Source organism: Canis lupus, chromosome 5 (genome assembly GCF_003254725.2).
Source record: "Canis lupus dingo isolate Sandy chromosome 5, ASM325472v2, whole genome shotgun sequence".
NCBI lineage: Eukaryota > Metazoa > Chordata > Mammalia > Carnivora > Canidae > Canis > Canis lupus.
In genome coordinates, this window is record NC_064247.1 from 81,694,966 (window position 1) to 81,714,236 (window position 19,271).

General features: G+C 47.7%; 1 protein-coding gene and 1 pseudogene across 3 annotated transcripts in view; both read left to right on the forward strand.

Annotated features, from left to right (window-relative positions):
• Positions 1 to 19,271, forward strand: part of RANBP10 (RAN binding protein 10) — a 74,161-nt gene that overhangs the window by 38,309 nt on the left and 16,581 nt on the right. Inside the window, exon 4 of one of the 3 annotated variants that reach the window (XM_025426568.3) lies at positions 17,572 to 17,739. The exons of 1 other annotated variant lie outside the window; for it this stretch is intronic. In XM_025426568.3, the coding sequence (XP_025282353.1) occupies positions 17,572 to 17,739 (168 nt within the window). Of the gene's footprint in view, positions 1 to 17,571; positions 17,740 to 17,779; positions 17,904 to 19,271 lie in introns of those variants that run through there. One more of the 3 variants, XM_025426569.3, reaches the window with a different exon arrangement.
• Positions 15,183 to 15,267, forward strand: LOC112647645 (U4 spliceosomal RNA; annotated as a pseudogene).

The window sequence follows — 19,271 nt, forward strand, 5'->3', positions numbered from 1 at the left end:
GCCTAATATGGGACGCTGGTTGATCTTTTACCCCAGGATGTACACGGCTTCACGGAAATCTTCCAGGGACTGCTCAGTCCCTCCTAATATGGCTCAGTGATTGAGCATCTGCCTTTGGCACCGGTCATGATCCCGGAGTCCTGGGATCAAGTCATGCATTAGACTCCTCACAGGGAGCCTTCTTCTCCCCCTGCCTAAGTCTGTCTCTGCCTCTCTGTGTGTGTCTCTCATGAGTAAATAAATAAAATCTTAAAAGAATAGTGCCTAATAAAAAAGGAAGATATTCGTTAGCTTTTGTTGTAATTGAGAAAAAGTATTTTTTCCTACCTGAAGAAGGAAGTACCTATACATTTAAAGGTCTTAAATAAACAAGTACAGTTCTTTTATGAATGTTTATATATCAGAGTGGAGTTGAGTGTAATCGAAACTACATTTTCTTTCCAGTGCTTGTGTTTTCTGTATTTGAGGAGCCATGTTAGTACATGTTAACTGGAGTTGAATTACGGAGGATGAGATGGCATAGCAAAGAAAGTCAGGATGTTGATGTTTCAAGTGTTTTCTTGTAGGTTTTCCTATATTGGCTTAACAAGGACGTCTTTGCCTCTGGTGCTGTCAGGAGTAAGGGGTAGCCACTCTCTGGTCTTGCTTGGTTCTGGGAGCAGATGATAACAGAGAGTACCTTTTATGAGACTGGTGGCCAGACTTTCCCAGGAACATAGGGGCATGTCTCAGCTTGCGTGGTCGGAAGTTTTGATGTTTACCTTTTGTAAGATGTTTTTGGCCTCCATTAAATGTGAAACCAAGGAACACGTGTGATCCAAAATAAGAATATCAGAATCCTTGGCCAAATGGCTTGAAAGCAAGGCAGGACGATCAACAGGCAGGTGAGTACCTGCAGCCCGACCCTCCCATGAGCTGGCAGCAAGCAGCATGGACTGAGATCCCTGGATTGAGGAAGCAGGGTGGAAAAGTCAGGGATGTGGATAGAGAGAGGGTTTGGGGCTCCTCCTAATCTTGGATACGTTGAAGGGGTTGAGGATAAGACGGATCTTCCTCTGTGCCTTGTCCCTCAAAGAGGGCCAGGGAGGGACACCTCCGTGGCTCAGCGGTTGAACATCTGCCTTTGGCTCAGGGTGTGATCCTGGAGTCCCGGGATTGAGTCCCACATTGGGCTCCCTGCATGGAGCCTGCTTCTCTCTCTCTCTCTCTCTGTGTCTCTCATCAATAAATAAAAATCTTAAAAAAAAAAAAAAAAAAAAAGAGGGCCTGGGAGACTCAGGGTTTGTTGATAGGTAGCCACATCTGTCTCAGATCTGGGTAGCTGGTGATTTCCACCTTACCGTTTCTCTGCAGGAGGCAGCTGTTCTCTTGGTTTGGCATATATTACCTTAATTACTACAACCTCTCAAAGGAGAACCTTTGAGGCATACTTATTTCAAACTGTTGGAAAAGAAGCAACTCCACAGCTGGGGGTTGGGGGTGGGGAGGTGCATATCTTCTGAAGCAGATGGCACCTCTAAGCTACGCCCTGGTGGGAGGGTGGGGAGGGTTATAAGGGGACTCTCTGCCTTGCTCCCACAGGATGGTCATGTTCAAGTGAACATCCTTTCCTCCCCCTAGAGCTTACCTGACCAAAGCCTACCCTGAATGGTCTGTTAGGAGTATGCCCCTATGTGTGTCCTGATCTTGGGGCTGGGGCCTGCTTCTGCTGGGTAGGACACATTCTGCAGATAGCCAGTATTTCACGTTTGCATGTACCATGGGAGAGGAACAGCAGAGAGCAGAGATGAGGGCAGAACATGGATATTTACGTCAGGTTCACGAGTGCAGAGGCTAGCCCCTGTCAGTGTGGCAGGCACTGACAGTAAATAACAGGGTGTTCAGTATCCTTTCTTCCTACCCTTGTAACTTGCAGCATAAGGTATCTGCTTAGTGCAGATACCAGTCACAGGTGGCTTTGCTCAGTGGATGCCTTAAAGGTTACTGGCATGTAGGTGGGTTTCCAGTACTCTGAAAATGCTGTTTGTCTATACCCACCAAGTAGGCACTGCTTCTGTCCCACTCCATTTAGTCTGAAGACCCTGTTCCCCTCAGTTCATGAGCCCCCTTCATGTCTACCTGTAAATACCACCTGTCTGTGGATATCTTTCACCCCAGGATCTACAGGGCTTCACAGGAATGTGCCAGGGGGCTGCTCAGTCCCTCCGTGAGTCCAGTTGGTGAGTTGAACCGTCAGGGCCCCACTGGGAATCTGGGTGTACCTCCTCCTGTCCATGGCAGAGCACCTGGAAACAGGCCTCAGTAACACTGGGATGATTGTAGGCACCATGCAAACCTCCCAAGTGAGTGCCAGCTTAGGCTGGTAGAAGGAAGAAGCCAACTGGTGATGACCTTGCAGTTCAAGCCTATAAGGTGCCCCAAAGTAGCCCTGTCTAGAAAAGGCAGGCAGCCAGGAGATTCTCTGACACCCCTGGAGCAGCTGCCCAGGACCAGAGCTGTGGGAAGAATAGGTTGGGGTTTCTGTGCCTAGTGCTGTCCAGCCCCTCACTGCCTTGTTCATTCTGTTCTTTCTCTGAGATACCCTTGGGAAATTACCGGGATGGGAGTGGAGGGGTAGATAGCCAGGTTCCACTGGGGAGTCCAGAGAGGAGCGTGGTTTGGCATTTGGGGCCCTAGGGTCAGGTAGCTGTTCAAAATCCCTGGTTGTTTCCGTGGTAGTTAATGGTGCCAGTGCCATAGGACCTGCCGTAGTCCCTGCTGTGGAGCTTGTTTCATGTAAGAGGGCCTTTGCTTCCCTGCTACTCCTCCCTGGGCCAGCAGCGCCCTTGGCCCCATAGTGAGCCAAGTCATGGTCCTTTTCTCTGGGCCTCTTCCCTCACCCACAGGAAGACCTGTATTTCCATAACATATCAGGGCTGCTTGGCAGCCTTTTGAAGTGTGACAACTCAGCCAGGCATGGAAATTATTATTCCTAGTCCTGGAGATTTCTCGTCTACAGTATCCTATTTTCTTCTTCTAAATACCAGCTCCTACCTCTGTAGCAGAGATAAAAATTATGGATTTAAGACTATTTTGCAGGACAAGTTAAGTCCTTTGAGGTAAGAGGGTTCATCAACAGTAGTGGGGCCAATTATGAAACCTGAATTTGTCAGGCTCTGAAAACAGAGATTCTCCAGTGTCCTCTGGTATGGTTGGAGGTCGGGGCCACCACAGAGTGGAGCTGACTGGGAACTAGTTACTGGTCAAATCCTTGCTTCTTTAGTGCTGATCAAGAGTCTGTCTTCTAGGGGTTCTGGAAGTACTGCATCACCATGCCTGGGTCTCCATTTGGGAAGGGTTTTGCATATGACTGTCTCTCAGGATCTGGCAGTGTGTGCAAAGTTACAGTCTCCTACACTGACTTTTCCCAGAGGTTCAAAAGGAGCTCAGTGGAGACAAGGAAAAGACCCAATGGGGCAGCTGGGGTGGCTCAGTGGTTTAGCGCCACCTTCAGCCTGCAGCATGATCTTGGAGACCCGGGATTGACTCCCATATCGGGCTCCCTGCATGGAGCCTGCTTCTCCCTCTGCCTGTGTCTCTCTGTCTCTCTCTCTCTCTCTGTGTGTGTCTCTCTCATGGATAAATAAATAAAAAATCTTAAAAAAAAAAAAAAGGAAAAGACCCAGCTCTAGAGGAAAGATACCAAGGCCTAGGAACTGAGATTGCCCCACAGGTTTGTGGGACAGTGCTTTCCTTAGCCTGATTCAGCGTGGATGACAGATCCTGCCTGTCCTATGGGAGCCTGAAGTATAGGTGGATAGCTCTGTCAGATATGGCAGATGCTACTTGAGTCATATCCTAGCCAGACCTGCTAGACTCATCCTGGCTTCCCTGCGCCTCCTCTGGCCACAGGTACCTATTTCTTTTGGAGTAGGGAAGGAGTATGACTATTGGAAGACCCGTTTTATGCAGGTGCTGGATATACAGGCCCTTGCCTTGATCATGGTTTCAAGCTGACACCTGCCTCTATCTCAGTGTAGAGCCTGGATCCCATATCCAGGGGCAGGCAGCACCAGTATGAGCCTCTTGTGTCACCAACTACCTGCAGAGCAGACTCCCAGGGCACCTCTGACCCCACTGGCCTGGAGCTGCCAGAGGCATAGCTTTAGGGATGTGTAGATCCTGTTCCTTGGTCCCAAGATTCTGAGAGTTTGGAGTAGCAGCCTTCTGAGTACTACGATGGGCCTTCTTTGATGCCACCCCGCTGCATCTGCTGAGTGAAAAGATCTCTCTTGCTTTCCCGTTCTTCATGGTTGAGCTGCTCTAGGCAGTGGGGCCTGTCAGATTTTTAATGATATTTGAGGTTTGCAAAAAATATTTGTCTGATGGATTTCCAAGGATGGATGGTTCTGAGAGAATGACCATCCTTGAGAAGCAGCCCTGCCAGGAAGTCTCCCAAGACACATGTGTTCTCTCCACAGCAACCTCAGGCTCAAGCACCCTGGCCAAGCTAGCCCAGCATTTTCAATCCATAGCCAGTCTTAACGTGACATTTTGAGAGCCACTGGGCATGGCTGCTGAGCCCTGTCAAGTGCTCTGAAGGCCAGGTGACCTCCCAGGAACCTGGGGACAAGCAAGAGTGGTGCAGGCCTGGGGCTGCTGTTGGTGGGCTGTTAGTTAGGAGAGATGGGTGGTAGTGACCAGCTCCACCCCTGCTTGCTCTCTCAGGGAAAAAAGAAGAAAGAAGTCTGAAGTGCCCAGGATTGACCATGAAGCTGGTGTTAGTTAGGAATGGAGAGGGAAGGTAAACTCAAGGGTGAGTGCCTCCTGAGGATTGCTGTTCCATAGCCATTTCGTTTCATTTAATTCTCTCACCAACCCTGAAAGAATTCAGTCGAGAACTCTGAGGGCCAAGTGAGAGAACCGGGATCCAAACCCAGGGCTGTCTAGTCCCAAAGCCCAAAGGTGACTAGGACTCATTTATTGGGGAGAGATGGCTGGCTTGATAGCAAGGCCAAGGATTAGGCGAGCTTTCTGAGGCTGGACTCTGTATGCTGGTCAGTCATGCTCCAGGACTAGCCTAATGGGTAGGCACAGCACCAGACTCCTTTCCAGGTTCTGTGCTAATTTGCTGATGACGCAGAAATCTTTCTACTTGGCAGTGGGAGGCCTCTCCATTCCTAGTTCCCTGGGACTGAGGCCCCCAACATGTCCTGGCAGATGGAGGTTGCATGTAGTGGGCTCCTGGAGCAATCATGCTGGAGTCTCTGGCACCCCCATGGGAGTCTCCTTCCTTCTGGGCACTGTAACCAGGGATGGTGTCTGGGAGTGCCAAGATGATGAACCATTTCCTTTCCTCAGCCACTCCCACACTTCTCTGGGGGAGACTTCCCCTCTGAATGATAATGGAAGGGGAAGTGGGTGGTGCCAAAGCATCTGAAGTGGGCACCTAGGGCCTCTTGGCCCTAAAGAGGCTTGGCTTCCCCTTGCATCACTGGCCTCTGATAGGTGTCTGATGTGGCAGGCTTTTCTGTGTGGGTGCCAGGCTTGCTACCCATTTGTTCTCTCTAGGAGTGACAAAGCTTATTCTCTTTGGAGAGAAAAAAATGGTTAGTTGGGTGGCATTTATGTCAGAATGGTGTGCTCATTGTGCAGTCCCAGCCATCCTCTGACTCAGAGCCACCTAGACCTGACTTCCTATAGGGCCTGACCCAGGCAGCTGTGCCCTGTTGTCTCTTTCTGGCCCTCACATCCCACTGTCCTCTCAGACAGCTGGCTTCAGTCCTGTGGTAAGGGTGACAGTTCTCATTCCTGGCCATATCACTCCAGCCCCACACCAGGCACATCCAGAGAGGGTGGTTGCTCCTGCTACCAACTTAAAAAGTGCCGACTTTGGCTTCAGGGGTTCTGCTTGGAGTTCTCTCCTGAAGCAGAGAGTGGTGGGGCTAGAGGGGAGGCTTACCCAGGCAGAGGTATGGGAGTGACCATAGCTACTGGATCTTCTTAATGGAGGACGGGGCTCAAAACCATGGATTCTTCCAGAGCCAGCAGAGGTATTTGCATCAGCTGCCTTGTTTCACAGAAGAGGAAACAGACTCAGAGAAGGTAAATGCCTTACCCAGGTGCAGAGCCAGTTCCACAGCCTATCTGTAGGCCTTCTAGGGCCCAGAGGTGGCTTCACATTAATCTGTATAAGGGAGCAAGGTGCAGGCTGACAGCTTTAATCTGTCTTAATTAATCTGTATAAGGGAGCAAGGTGCAGGCTGACAGCTTTAATTGCCTTTCTTTTCTTAAAAAGAAAAATGGTAACAACAAAACTCCTCATAGTCGAGCCCAGAATTGTCCACTAGCAGTGTGTCAGTCATAATGTGCTCTGACCAGTAACCATCTTATACTTCAGGCTTCCTGCCAGCCCTTGGCCACGTTTTCCTTTTTACTTTAACAAAATTTCTTGAGCACCTACTGTGGGCCAGGCATAATGCAAAGTGAACAAAAAGATGCTTAGAGGTGGCCCCTTTAGCCAGAGAACTTTGGTTGGAGAGAAACCCATGTCTCACCAGTTTGGTCAGCCAGAACTCAGGTAGGGTAAACAGGAGTAAGATGTCATGGACTCAAATGCTGTTTGGGACTTTTCTTTCTCTGTCTCTTGCACCTGCTTTGTGCTTATTAGCTTTAGTCTGTCAAACTGGCCTTCAACACGAGATTGAAACAGTGGCAGCACAGAGCTTTGAGAGACCCACTCTCTTCCCAACATCCCTGTAGAAAAATTCTAAGGTCTCTAAATGAGTTTGGGTCAAGGAGGAGGAGTTACTAGGATTAGCAGTCCCCACTGGAGACAGGGTTGGTGTAGGGGAGGACTTAGGTGAGCGCTATCCCCTAAAGAAGGGGAGCTCAAAGGGCAGCCCTGGTGGCTTAGCAGTTTAGCACCGCCTTTAGCCCAGGGTGTGATCCTGGAGACCCGGGATGGGATCAGGATCGGGATGGGATCAGGATCGAGTCCCATGTCGGGCTCCCAGCATGGAGCCTGCTTCTCTCTCTCTCTAATAAATAAAAAATATATATATTAAAAAAGGGGGGGGGGCTCGCAGACAAATCCTAGCACTCCTTGTTTACCCACCTTACTGTTTGTTCTTGCAGCCTTGGGGGAGGGGTGCCCAGAGGGTTTGTGGCCAGTCCCTTCTCAAAGTTGATGGAATTCAGCTAGATAACAGTAGGGAGTAGTATTGGTCAGGTCAGCCCAGCTTGCGGTCCAGAAACCTTGTAGAGATTACCTGAAGTTTTTTCTAATGGAGCACAGTTTTCGAGGAACTCAAGTGTTCTACTTTCACAGGATCTTCCTTTTTCCTGAGTTTGGATTGGGGGCCACCTCAAGAAGGAGGAGATAGTGGCTTGTATCTTTGTGGGTACATTCTTGGTGCTCACCTGAGAGGAAGGGAGAACTGAGCTTCTGAGAGTGTCATCCGCAAGACCATAAGCCTTCATTTAGCCCTCTCAGTGTCTCAGTTTCATCAACCTTCAGATGGGGCTTGTTGTACCTGCTGATTGTTTTGGAGACTCAGTGTTTCTTATAAGTAGACCTTGGGGCCCTTTGATAATACTGTCCAATTGCTCCCCCCTCACTTGGTAGAGAGAAGGGAACCAAGGTCCAAGGAAGCAAGTGGCTGCCCAGGGCCTGCCATCTTGGAAGAACAAAGCTTTATCCAGGACCAGACTGCAGAAACCCTTCAGCCTTTTGCCCTGTCCTACAGGGCTACAGTGTCTTCCTGACAGAGGCCACACAGCCCTCTAGAGGACCCTAGCTTGGACAACAATGGACTCTCTTCAGAATGTGCAACTGCAGTTAGGTTTTGGCCTTAAAATTTTTCTCCTGTCTGATTCCTCAAGAACGGCTGGCCGTGCGAGTACCTTCTCCTCTCTGCTGTACAGCCTCTCAAGGCCTGGGGACGAGAGATTCATGGAGGGCGGGGCAACTTAAGCCCTTTCGAGTAACCTTGTGCCTTTGACCATCTCCTCATCTATTTTGGGCTTCTGGTGCCTTTTTCTATGTGTGTTCTGACCTTTCTAGTCCTTTACTGGCCTGAATTTTTCTCCCAAAGGAAAAACAGAAAGCCATTGTATCAGGACAGCACAGCAGGAAATTCCTCCAGTGAGTTCGTTTTAAATTTTCTGTCGGCACCATTGGGTGTTTAGTGAGTGTCCCCATCACAGCCTTGAGCCCCTGGGATGAGCCATGTTCGTTCACCAGCTGTGTAGAGCCACCCACATGCCCAAACTTAATGTGTCTAAAAGGCCTGCTCCTTCTCTTAGTAGGTGGTACCACCATTCACCCATTTGTCCAGGACAGAAACCTGAGGGGCATCCTTATTTGCTCTCAAACCAGCAGCACGCATGTCCAGTGAGTCTTGTTGACTCTGTTCCAAGTCTTTGTAAGTCTCTCTTGGCTCCAGCCCCACTGTCCATCTTTTCCTGTTTCAGTCACAGTGAACTCATTCCTTTTATCTCCAAAGTTTTTTTCTGATTCTCTCGTCAAGCACACCTCTGCTTAGGGGTCATGCCTTGGTGAGGACTACTTGACTCCTCTATCCTGGTCAGTCCTCATCCCTGCTCCCATTTCTAGCCCCATCACCTGGCTTTATTTCCTTCAGAGCACATTTTATCTACTAGGTGTTTTCTTGTTTGGTTGTTGGTTTACTTATAGATTATGTCTTCTTTGCTGCTTTCACACTGCCCACCACCTCCAATTTGTCAGTTCCTTGGAGTTAGGCGGGCCTTTGTTAACTAATTGGTGGCAAGTGGATTGGTTCCTTGTTCTTCCTAGAGAATGGGAAGGTAGCACAGTGGCCCTTATCAAGCTGCAGCTACCAAATGAAGTGTTTGACATTCCATTTTTCACTGCAAGCTAGCTTTCATACACATACATAGGCTCCTTTTTTTTTTTTTAAGATTTATTTATTTATTCATTCAGAGAGAGCAAAGAGAGAAGCAGGGACACAGGCAGAGGGAGAAGCAGGCTCCATGCAGGAAGCCCGATGTGGGACTCGATCCTGGGTCTCCAGGATCACACCCCAGGCCGCAGGCGGCGCTAAACCGCTGCGCCACCAGGGCTGCCCACATAGGCTCCTTCTATACACACCCGGGCTCTTAATTGTGTTTGGAAAAAACATTGGTTATAAAATGACAGCTTCAATTGAAGATACATTAAAGCTCTACATTTTTCTTGCAAAACCTTTTAACTTCATAGCACTCTGAAGAGCAAGAGATAAAGAGCTGAGGTGTTGATTTTTTACACTGATCATTCCAGATGCTCAGTAGCTTCATCAATAGTTTTGAGAGACCATATTAGTTTCCTCTTTCTGCTGTAACAATAGTAGTGGCTTAAAATAATCATTTTAGGGGCCCCTGGCTGGCTCAGTCAGTAGAGCATGCAACTCTTGATCTTGGGGTTGTGAGTTCAAGCCCCATGTTGGGTGTAGAGATTACTGAAAAAAAAAATCTTTAGGGGGGTCGCCTGGGTGGCTTAGTTGGTTAACCATCTGCCTTTGGCTCAGGTCATGATCCCAGGTCCCAGCTTCAGGCTCTTCTCAGTGGGAAGTCTGTTTCTCCTTCTCCCTCTGTCCCCCTCCATTCATGGGTGCGCTCTCTCTCTCTTTCTCTCTCAAAACCTTAATAAAATAAAATATTTAGGGGCGCCTGGGTGGCTCAGTCAGTTAGGCATCTGACTCTTGATTTCCATTCTGGTCATGATCTCAGGATCATGGGATCCAGCCCTGCTTTGGGCTCTGCTGTCTGCAGGGAGTCTGAGATTCTCTCTCTCCCTCTCTCCCTTCCCCCTTTGCTTGCTCTTGCGCATGCTCTCTCTCTCTCTCCCTCAAAAATACATAAAAATAAATTTAAAAAATCTTTAAAAAAATAATCATTTTGCAGTTCTGGAGGATAGAAGGCTTAAAATCAAGATGTCAACAGGGTGACATTGTTTTCAGAGGCTCTAGCGGGGGTAGAATCTGTTTCCTTGCTTTTTCTGCAAGGAAACTTACCTATGTTTCTTTTTCTTTTTAAGATTTTATTTATTCATGAGAGACACAGAGAGCGGGGCGGGGGCAGAGACACAGGCAGAGGGAGAAGCAGGCTCCATGCAGGAAGCCCGATGCAGGACTCGATCCCAGGACCCTGGGATCACGCCCTGAGCCAAAGGCAGACGCTCAACCGCTGAGCCACCCAGGTGTCCCATCCCACCTATGTTTCTTAACTTGTGTCCCCATCTCTCTGTCTTCAAAGCCAACATTGCAGCATCTAACAATCTCTGCTTTCAGATCACCTTTTCTGGGACACCTGGGTGGCTCAGTGCTTGGGCGGCTCCCTTCGGCTCAGGTCGTGATCTGGGGATCCGGGATCAAGTCCCGCATCGGGCTCCTGCGGGGAGCTTGCTTCGCCCTCTGCCTGTGTCTCTGCCTCTCTCTGTGTGTGTGTCTCTCATGAATAAATACATAAATATTTTTTTAAAAAATCACCTTTTCTGAGTAGACCCACTTGCCTCCTTCCTTCAAGGACCCTTGTAATTACATTGCCACCCATCTAGATTATCCAGGATAATCCAGTCTCCCATTTCAAGAGCCTTAACTTAAACACTTCTGCAAAAATCTTTTTTACCATATACAATCACATATTCACAGGTTCTGGGATTAGGACATGGACAGCCTTATTCAGTGTACCACAGGGACTATGAATTTTCTTCCTTTGGGTCAATCTGTATAGTTGAAAAATCATTTAGGAATTGAAAACAAAAACAGGAAAACTTACCTATTTTACAGACAACCTGAGTGATGGTGAATCTTGAATTGATTCTAAATAAGTATCTTTTTTTTTTAACAGAGCTCTTCAGTTTTTTTTTTTTTTAATTTTTTTATTTTTTTGCTCTTCAGTTTTTTAAAATTTAAAATCTATACTTACAACTCTATGGTAGTTTTGTCTAAATAATTACATAGTTTATTTTTGAAGAAAACCATTCAAAATACTTAATTTCTATTTTAGGTCTTTGGAAATGTAAGCATCTGTTGTTTTGGTGATAGTTAATGAACTCCGATATGTGGAGACAAAAATATCTCTCAAATATCCTTGAGTCATTGGCTTTACCACTAAGGAAATGTTTTTTTCTGGGTAATTTCACTACTTTTAAGAAATCAAATGGCTATATTTTTTTTAAAAATTTATTTAAAATTGTATCCTAAAAAAAAGATTTATTTATTTACTTTAGAGAGAGTGTATGAGTGGAGGAGAGGGGCAGAGGGAGAGAAAATCCCAAACAGACTCCCCACTGAGTGCTGAGGCCAACTCGGGGCTTGATCTTATGACCTTGAGATCATGACCGAAACCAGAAACCCGAAACCCAAGAGTCAGATACTCAGCTGATTGAGCCATCCATGCTCTCCCAAATGGCCACATTTTTATTAGGATTTCTAGAATACCTACTGCTTCAATCTGAGAAAGCTAAAACAAAGAAAATCTTCTAGTTTTAGAAAGTCTTCTACCTTCTGGACAGTAAAATCTGCATATAAAATCTATCCTACAGGGTCATCCTTGTGTGAAAGAAAAACAGGCTAGGACAGGTCACCTGCACACGAACACTCAGACACGTGACACGTGTGCATACATGTTTGTATCACCTCTCAGACTCCTGACGTGCTGGGCACTGAAGGAACTGGTTTTGAGACTGTACGGCCCCTGCCTGAAGGAGCTCCTGTCTTGGCCAGGGAAGACAGACAGGGACAGTCACCAGTGACTGGTGACTTGAAAGGTTCGATAGGGGTCAGGATTGATCAGGAATGTGAGCAATATGCTGGGGGGCAGTGTTCCAAATAATGTTATGGAATCCTTCAAGGGGCAAGCGTTAGGATCATGATGCATTTAGGAGGTGGTGAGTGGTAGGCTTGGCTTTAGGGAAAGCTCAAGCACCATTGAGGAGAGCCACACCTCTGTTCCTGGCACCCCAGGCCCTTGGAGCAGAAATTTGGGTTAATAACAGCCTAGCAGAACCCTAGGGGATTCCATGCGGAGAGCTTAGGCCTGTGGCCTAAAGTTACGTGTTCCTGTCTTTTTGTCTGGATCATGTATATGTTCTTTGATGTGAGAAATGTAGCTTCCTGCTTAGGAAGCCTTTTCCAGTGGCCACTGAGTGGAAGTGTGTGTTCTGGTTAGCTGGCCTTGGCTGCCTGGTGAGGTGGGAAGTTGGGGGCACTCTGGAGAGCAGAGACAGGCATCTGCAGCCTTCAGGCAGGAGGCAACAGTCCCTATGTCTTCCTCTAGGGCTGAGGTCTGGGCTTTCCCCCATTTCTGGCCTGGAGGCCCCCTGACTCACTCAAGTCCGAGAACTGACATCCGCAGCTGCCTAAAACCAGTGTATCTAACACCTCTCTTCAGGTGATGGGTCAGGGACTTGGGGATGGTTTTACTGCCCAAGTGATCACCACCCCAAATGAGACAGGACCCATGACAGGAAAGATGTGGAGTTTGGAATTTGAAGATTTGGGTGCAAATCCCAGCTCACATTCCTCAGCTTTGTAGGCTGCTGAGCAAGGCCCCCAGTCTCTTGATGAGGTGGAAGCAGCAGCACCTGTCCTGCCACATACAAAGGGTTATTGTGGTGCTCTCCTCCTCACAGGTTGCCACAGATAGTATGATTAGTTACTGTGCCACGTGTGGGAAGTGCCCATGCTCCATCTGAAGGATCCAGGAGTGGGGTGAGGGGAGAACTGCAGTGACCAGTGTGGCATATTAATGTGGAACCTGAGGCAGGAGAAGATGGTGGGCAGGCCTCGGGCCACCAAGCACATTCTGAGCCAGACCTGGAGGGATGATTGTCAGTCACTTTGGTCCTCTCTACTGTTTAGCTAGACCCCCTTTGTTTGTGGCCTTCTGTAGACCAGAGGAGCAGCTGCTGCTGCAGCTACTGCTGCCAGGAGCCATAGGGCCTCCTGTGTGGAGGCCAGAGAAGAGGCATTGCCTGTGGTAGCCTCATCAGCAGGGCAGGAATGAGCATCACTGTGCCCCAGAAGAGTACTTCCCTGAGGTCAAATGACCTGTGTACTCACAGCAGTAGAAAGGTTCCGCCCATTCCTGGGCTTGGGGAGGTTAGAAGTTGGGTTGGTACCTGGAGTAGCACCTTGTTTCCCAATCCAGGCAGTCCCAGTGTCTCGAGAATAGGAAAGGTGGGGACAGAGCCTGGCTTCAGGCCTTGGGCCTTCTAAAGCCAGCCTTGGGCAGTTCTCAAGATAGTTTCTGCAGCTATTGGGAGGGGAGCAGCAGTTCTCTGGGTCCTGTACTCAGTAGTGAAAGGCCATTCAGCTTTGGCCTGTTCCTCACTATGGGCTCTGGGGAAGCTTTGTTTAACCCAGGGCTCCTGGCTGAAAAGACATGAAAGCTCAGGGGACACAAGTCTTGGGATGAATAATGTGATTATGAGGGGCAACTTGCCCTGGAGCCCAGCAATCCAAATGCAGGGCAGAGTTTGGGCTCCAGGATCTGGTCACTTCACCTCTCCAGTCATTCCCTCCCTTGCCAACCAGTGGTCTTCTCCTCTGTTCTCACCCCCATACCTCTGTTTACTGCCCACATGCTCCTTCCTTCCCCCCCCACCCCCCACCTCCTCACACACATACATACACACACTGAGAATTGAGCTCTGCTTTCCTTTCTCAGCTATTCAGATCCTCAAGCACTCTGCCCCTCTGGAGAGAGCTTCCCTCCCAGAAGGAGAGCTTCTACCTATGCCACTTGGGAAGGGAGGAGCGTATTTAAGTATGTTCACATGGGCATGTGGCACAGACCCCAAGGAGGCAGCAGAGGCTGGGAAAGCTATTTGGAGGGGCTGCTTTGAGGAGTAGACCTGCTTGCTAGCCTGTCAGGCTTGCTTACCCTTTGCAAGTCCTGGCTTGCCATGGCCCTATGGGCTCTACTCCTGCTCCTTAGCCAAGTAGGCAGTCAGGCCCCTCTGCAGCTCACACCCTCTGGTACCACTTGTGCTCATGCCTTTACCTTCCCAGAATGACCTTTATCACTCTTTTCCCTGTACAAAACTGGTGTGCTTCAGAGGTCTCATTTTTGTTCTCACTATTTCAATTCAGCATTGTATTGGAGGTCCTAGTTAGTGCAGTAAGGCGGGAAAAAGAGATTAATAAAAGATATACAGAATAGATAGAAAGAATACAACTGTCTTTATTCTCAGATAGTGTATTGAAAAATCCCAAAGAATCTTCATAAAAGCTACGAGAACTAATTGTTGAGTTTTAACAAGGTTGCAGGATACCAGGTAAATATGTAAAAAGTCAAATATATATATATATGTATATGTGTTTAATACCTTTATTGAGATAAGATTTACATGTCATAAAAACCACTCATCTAAAGTATATAAATCAGTGGGGTTTTTAAAAAAGATTATTTATTTATTTATTTATGATAGACACAGAGAGAGAGAGAGAGAGAGAAAGAGAGAGAAAGGCAGAGACACAGGAGGAGGGAGAAACAGACTCCATCCTGGGAGCTCGACGCAGAACTCGATCCTGGGACTCCAGGATCGTGCCCTGGGCCAAAGGCAGGCACTAAACTGCTGAGCCACCCAGGGATCCCCAAATCAGTGGTTTTTTAGCATGTTCACAGAGTTGTGCAACTATCATCTTAATCTTAGAACATTTTGTCACTCCAAAAGAAACCTTGATCCTAGTCCCCTGCCACAAAATCAATTATATTTGATATGATAGCAAGAAACAATGGGAAATTAAATTTTTAAAAAATATCTATTCATAAGAGACCCAGAGAGAGAGAGAGAGAGGCAGAGACATGGGCAGAGGGAGAAGCAGGCTCTATGCAGGGAGCCTAGTGCGGGAATCAGTCCCGGATCCCAGGATCATGCCCTGCACCAAAGGCAGATGCTCAACCACTGAGCCACCCAGGTGTCCCGGAAATTAAATTTTTAAAATAACACTTAGAAATAGCATGAAAAGTACTTAGAGATAAGCTTGTTAAAACATTGTTGAGAGAAATTAAAGGCCTAAATAAAAGGAGAGATATGCCATGTTCAGAGATTGGAATAATCAGTATTATTAAGCTGTCTATCCTCTCCAAATTGATCTATACATTCAACCCAATTCCTTTTTTTTTAACCCAATTCCAATCAAAATTCCAGCAGGCCTTTGAAAAATACCATTAACAGCTTTGCGCAGTGGCAGTATCATAGCCAATGAGGTTTATCCGAGGCGTGATTATTGCTAGTTGAAAAATACTGTTAAGAAAATGAAAAGAGGGATCCCTGGGTGGCGCAGCGGTTTGGTGCCTGCCTTTGGCCCAGGGCGCGATCCTGGAGACCCGGGATCGAATCCCACATCGGGCACCCGGTGCATGGAGCCTGCTTCTCCCTCTGCCTGTGTCTCTGCCTCTCTCTCTCTCACTGCGTGCCTATCATTAAAAAAAAAAAAAAAAAAAAGAAAGAAAGAAAGAAAATGAAAAGACATACCACAACTTGGGAGAAAATATTTATAAAAACACATAAAAGCATTTGTATTCAAACTATATGTAGAATCCTTACAGCTTAATAAGATATACAACCCAACTTTAAAAACTGGTTAAAGGAGCACCTGGCTGGCTCAGTTGGTTAAGCGTCTGTCTTTGGTTCAGGTTGTGATCCCAGGGTCCTGGGATTGAGCCCTGCATTGGGCTCCCTGCTCAATGAAGAGTCTGTTTCTCCCTCTCCTCTGCCCCTCCCCCTGTTCATGCATGTGCGCGTGCGCTCTCTCTCTCTTTCTCATAAATTCTTTTTAAAAATTTGGTTAAAGATTTGAATAGACAATTTAATGATTTTTTTTAAAGATTTTATTCATTTATTCATGAGAGACAGAGAGAGAGAGAGAGAGAGAGGCAGAGACACAGGGAGAAGGAGAAGCAGGCTCCATGCAGGGAGCCTGATGTGGGACTCGATCCCAGGTCTCCAGGATCACACCCTGGGCCAAAGGCGGTGCTAAAACGCTGAGCCACCTGGGCTGCCCGATTTAATGATTTTCTAATAAATTGTTGGTTCAGTATATGAAAAGATGCTCAAAGATCCTTGGTCATTGGGGAAATGCGAATTAAAGCCACAATGACATTATAGATACTACATACCTACTAAAATGGCTAAAAGAAAAAGAAAAAACCCCAAACAACTGATAATACCAAGTGTTGGTGAGAAAGTAGACTTTATACATTGCTGTGAGAATGCAAAGAGTACAGCCACTTTGGAAAACAGTTGGACAGTTTGTTATCAAGGTAAACATATACTTATCTTATGAGCCAGCAATAACACCTGTAAGTATTTACCCAAGAGAAATGAAAACATAAGTTTATGCAAAGGAATGTATGCAAATATTTATTGGCTTTATTCACAATAGCCAAAAATTGAAACAACTCAAATGTCACCAACTAGTGAATGAATAAACTGTGGCATATCCATATAATGGAGTACTACTTAAGCAATAAAAAGAAACAAAATATTGGTACACCTAAACAATGTGGATGAATCTCAAATGCATTGTGCTAAGTGAGAGGTGCCAGATACAAGACCCTCTGTATTCTGTAATTTCATTTATATGACATCCTGGAAAAGGTGAAACCTTTGGAACAAATCAGATCAGTGTTGCCAAGGACTAGAGATGGGTGGAGTGGGCCAGACCATGGGGAGGCATGAGGGAACCGTTTTGAACAATGGAAATGTTCTGTATCTTGAACATGGTGATAACTTGTTGAACTGTCAATTAAAACGGGAGAATCTTATTACATGTAAATTATTTTTTTTAAGATTTTATTTATCTATTCATGAGAGACACACACAGAATGAGAGAGAGAGACAGAGAGGGGCAGGGACACAGGCAGAGGGAGAAGCAGGCTCCACGCAGGGAGCCCGACTGGGATCGATCCCGGGTCACCAGGATCAGGCCCTGGGCTGAAGGCGGCACTAAACCACTGAGCCACCCGGGCTGCCCAGTAAATTATACCTCAATTAAAAAACACGTTAAGGGGATCCCTGGGTGGCGCAGTGGTTTGGCGCCTGCCTTTGGCCCAGGGCACGATCCTGGAGACCCGGGATCAAATCCCACGTCGGGCTCCCGGTGCATGGAGCCTGCTTCTCCCTCTGCCTGTGTCTCTGCCTGTGTCTCTGCCTCTCTCTCTGTGTGTGTGTGTGACTATCGTAGATAAATTAAAAAAAAAAAAAAAACACATTAAAAACCCTCTCAAAGGTCAGTTTAAGACCCTCTTCTTCATGACGCTTTCCCTGACTGCTTCCTTGTCACAGACATGGCCTTCTGGTAAGTCCCTTCCAGGTCACTCATGGCTTGGGTTCTTGTTAACCACAGCTTGCACCCCTTGACTGCTTCAGCTACTTAGGTGTGGTGACCTACTGGACTCACTGCTCCTTTGACATAGCCAGACCTTCCACAGCCGCCTCGGAGAGACCAGGAATACTGACTGAGGTGGTAGCAGGCTGGGGAGAGGGGCTCAGACCCAGGCCAGTGTCTGCTGCTGTCTCAAGTACCTCCACTCAGCTGTTGCTGTTCTCTTCCCCCACAGGTTGGGATAAACATTCCTATGGTTACCACGGCGATGATGGGCACTCATTCTGCTCCTCCGGGACTGGCCAGCCCTATGGTCCCACATTCACCACAGGAGACGTGATTGGCTGCTGTGTCAACCTCATCAACAGCACCTGCTTCTACACCAAGAATGGCCACAGCCTTGGTGGGTGCTTGGAGACCTTAGAGGGTCTGCCCTGTGGAACCACTTTGATTAGTGAGAGGCCCAAAGGCAGGCTTTAAAGCCAAAACAGTTTCAGTGATCCTCTGCTGAGCTCTGGGGAACTCCAGCCATTTCCAGGCATTGAAACACTGCAAAGTGAAGAAAAGGTAGCAGAGGTGCTTCCTTTGTTAATCCATCCATTTAGCAGCATTTATGAAGCCTAGGGTCAGTGCTGAAAAAACAGCAAGGTCATGGTCATGCTTCTGGCCTGTGTGAAACCTCTTGGAGCAGGGTTTGGCATTGGTGAGAAGTTTGAGGGGCCTGCGTACATACCTGACAGTGGTAGTAGTTGCATGTGCATGGTCTGGGCTCTGACTTTGATTGGCCCTTCCAACATGCAAGATGCTGTTGCTGTGGAGCAATAGGTGCGTTCTAGTATAGGAGGTAAGCAGACAGGCTGGAGTTAGATGGGGCCAGGTCTTTTCTGGCCCTTTTGCCGGTTAAAAGATAGCAAACCTGGACAGAGTTCTATTTAAAAAGGTCCTTTGATGTAACCGCAAAGAAGCGACTGACTGGAGTGAGGGCCTGGGGAGGAAGCAGGTAGCCTGAGGCAAGGCCATGATGATTGATGCAGGGCATGGGGAGCAAGCCTGACAAAGTCTAGGGTGGCCAGCAGGATTAGTGACAGATGGGGTGCACTAGAAAGAAGGGAGGATGGGAAAGTGGCTGGATAGTTGTGCTATCAACCAGGATCAGGAACCCAGGAGGAGCAGCAATTAGTGGAGTGATGGGGACCCTGGAGGATCTCTTGGAAGAGCAACCCTGTACATGTGGAAAGATTTAGGATAAGAGCCTGGGAGATGGAGAGATGTTGGTCATTATGATGCCTTGCTCTTATAGGCTGATTGGTATTTGGCCCTTGAGTGAGAGGAGCCCTTGGCCAAAGTGGCCCTGAGGTAATGCCTGACTGCTGGGCCTGCCTGCTTGAGTTTGCAGAGGTCTCTGATTGGGCAGAGATACCAGCTAGACTGGCCACAGGCCTTGCCAGAAAAGGGAATTGGACATTTTCCTTAGAACATAACTTCTAGGAGGACTGCATCCTCTGGCTTGAGGGGCAGTAAAAAGGTGACTGTCATTCCCCACTGTGATGACTTCTATGTGGGTTCTCCATGAGATGAGCCTGGGCCAAATTAGGGTACGTGAGTGGGAATCAGGTTTGCTGGTGGTTGAGGCTGAGTGGCCAAGAGTCAGCATTCCTCATTAGGACAGTCTGATGCCACAGCCCACAGTGGATAGCCAAGAGCATGGCATAAACACTGCAGAGGTGATCCAGGTGCACATCTGGAGAAATCCTCCTCTGAAATCTGTAGCCGCTTAGCTGTAGTTGCTGGCATCCAGCTGATGAGCTGGCAGCTAGGGCAAGTTCTCTAGATGGCTTCTTACTTGCCACTCTGCTTTTTGTCTCCAGCTGTTTCCTGGCTCTTTTTTTGCTGTCAGAGTCCCAGGGGCCTCTGCTGTGGGTTCTCACTCTTTAC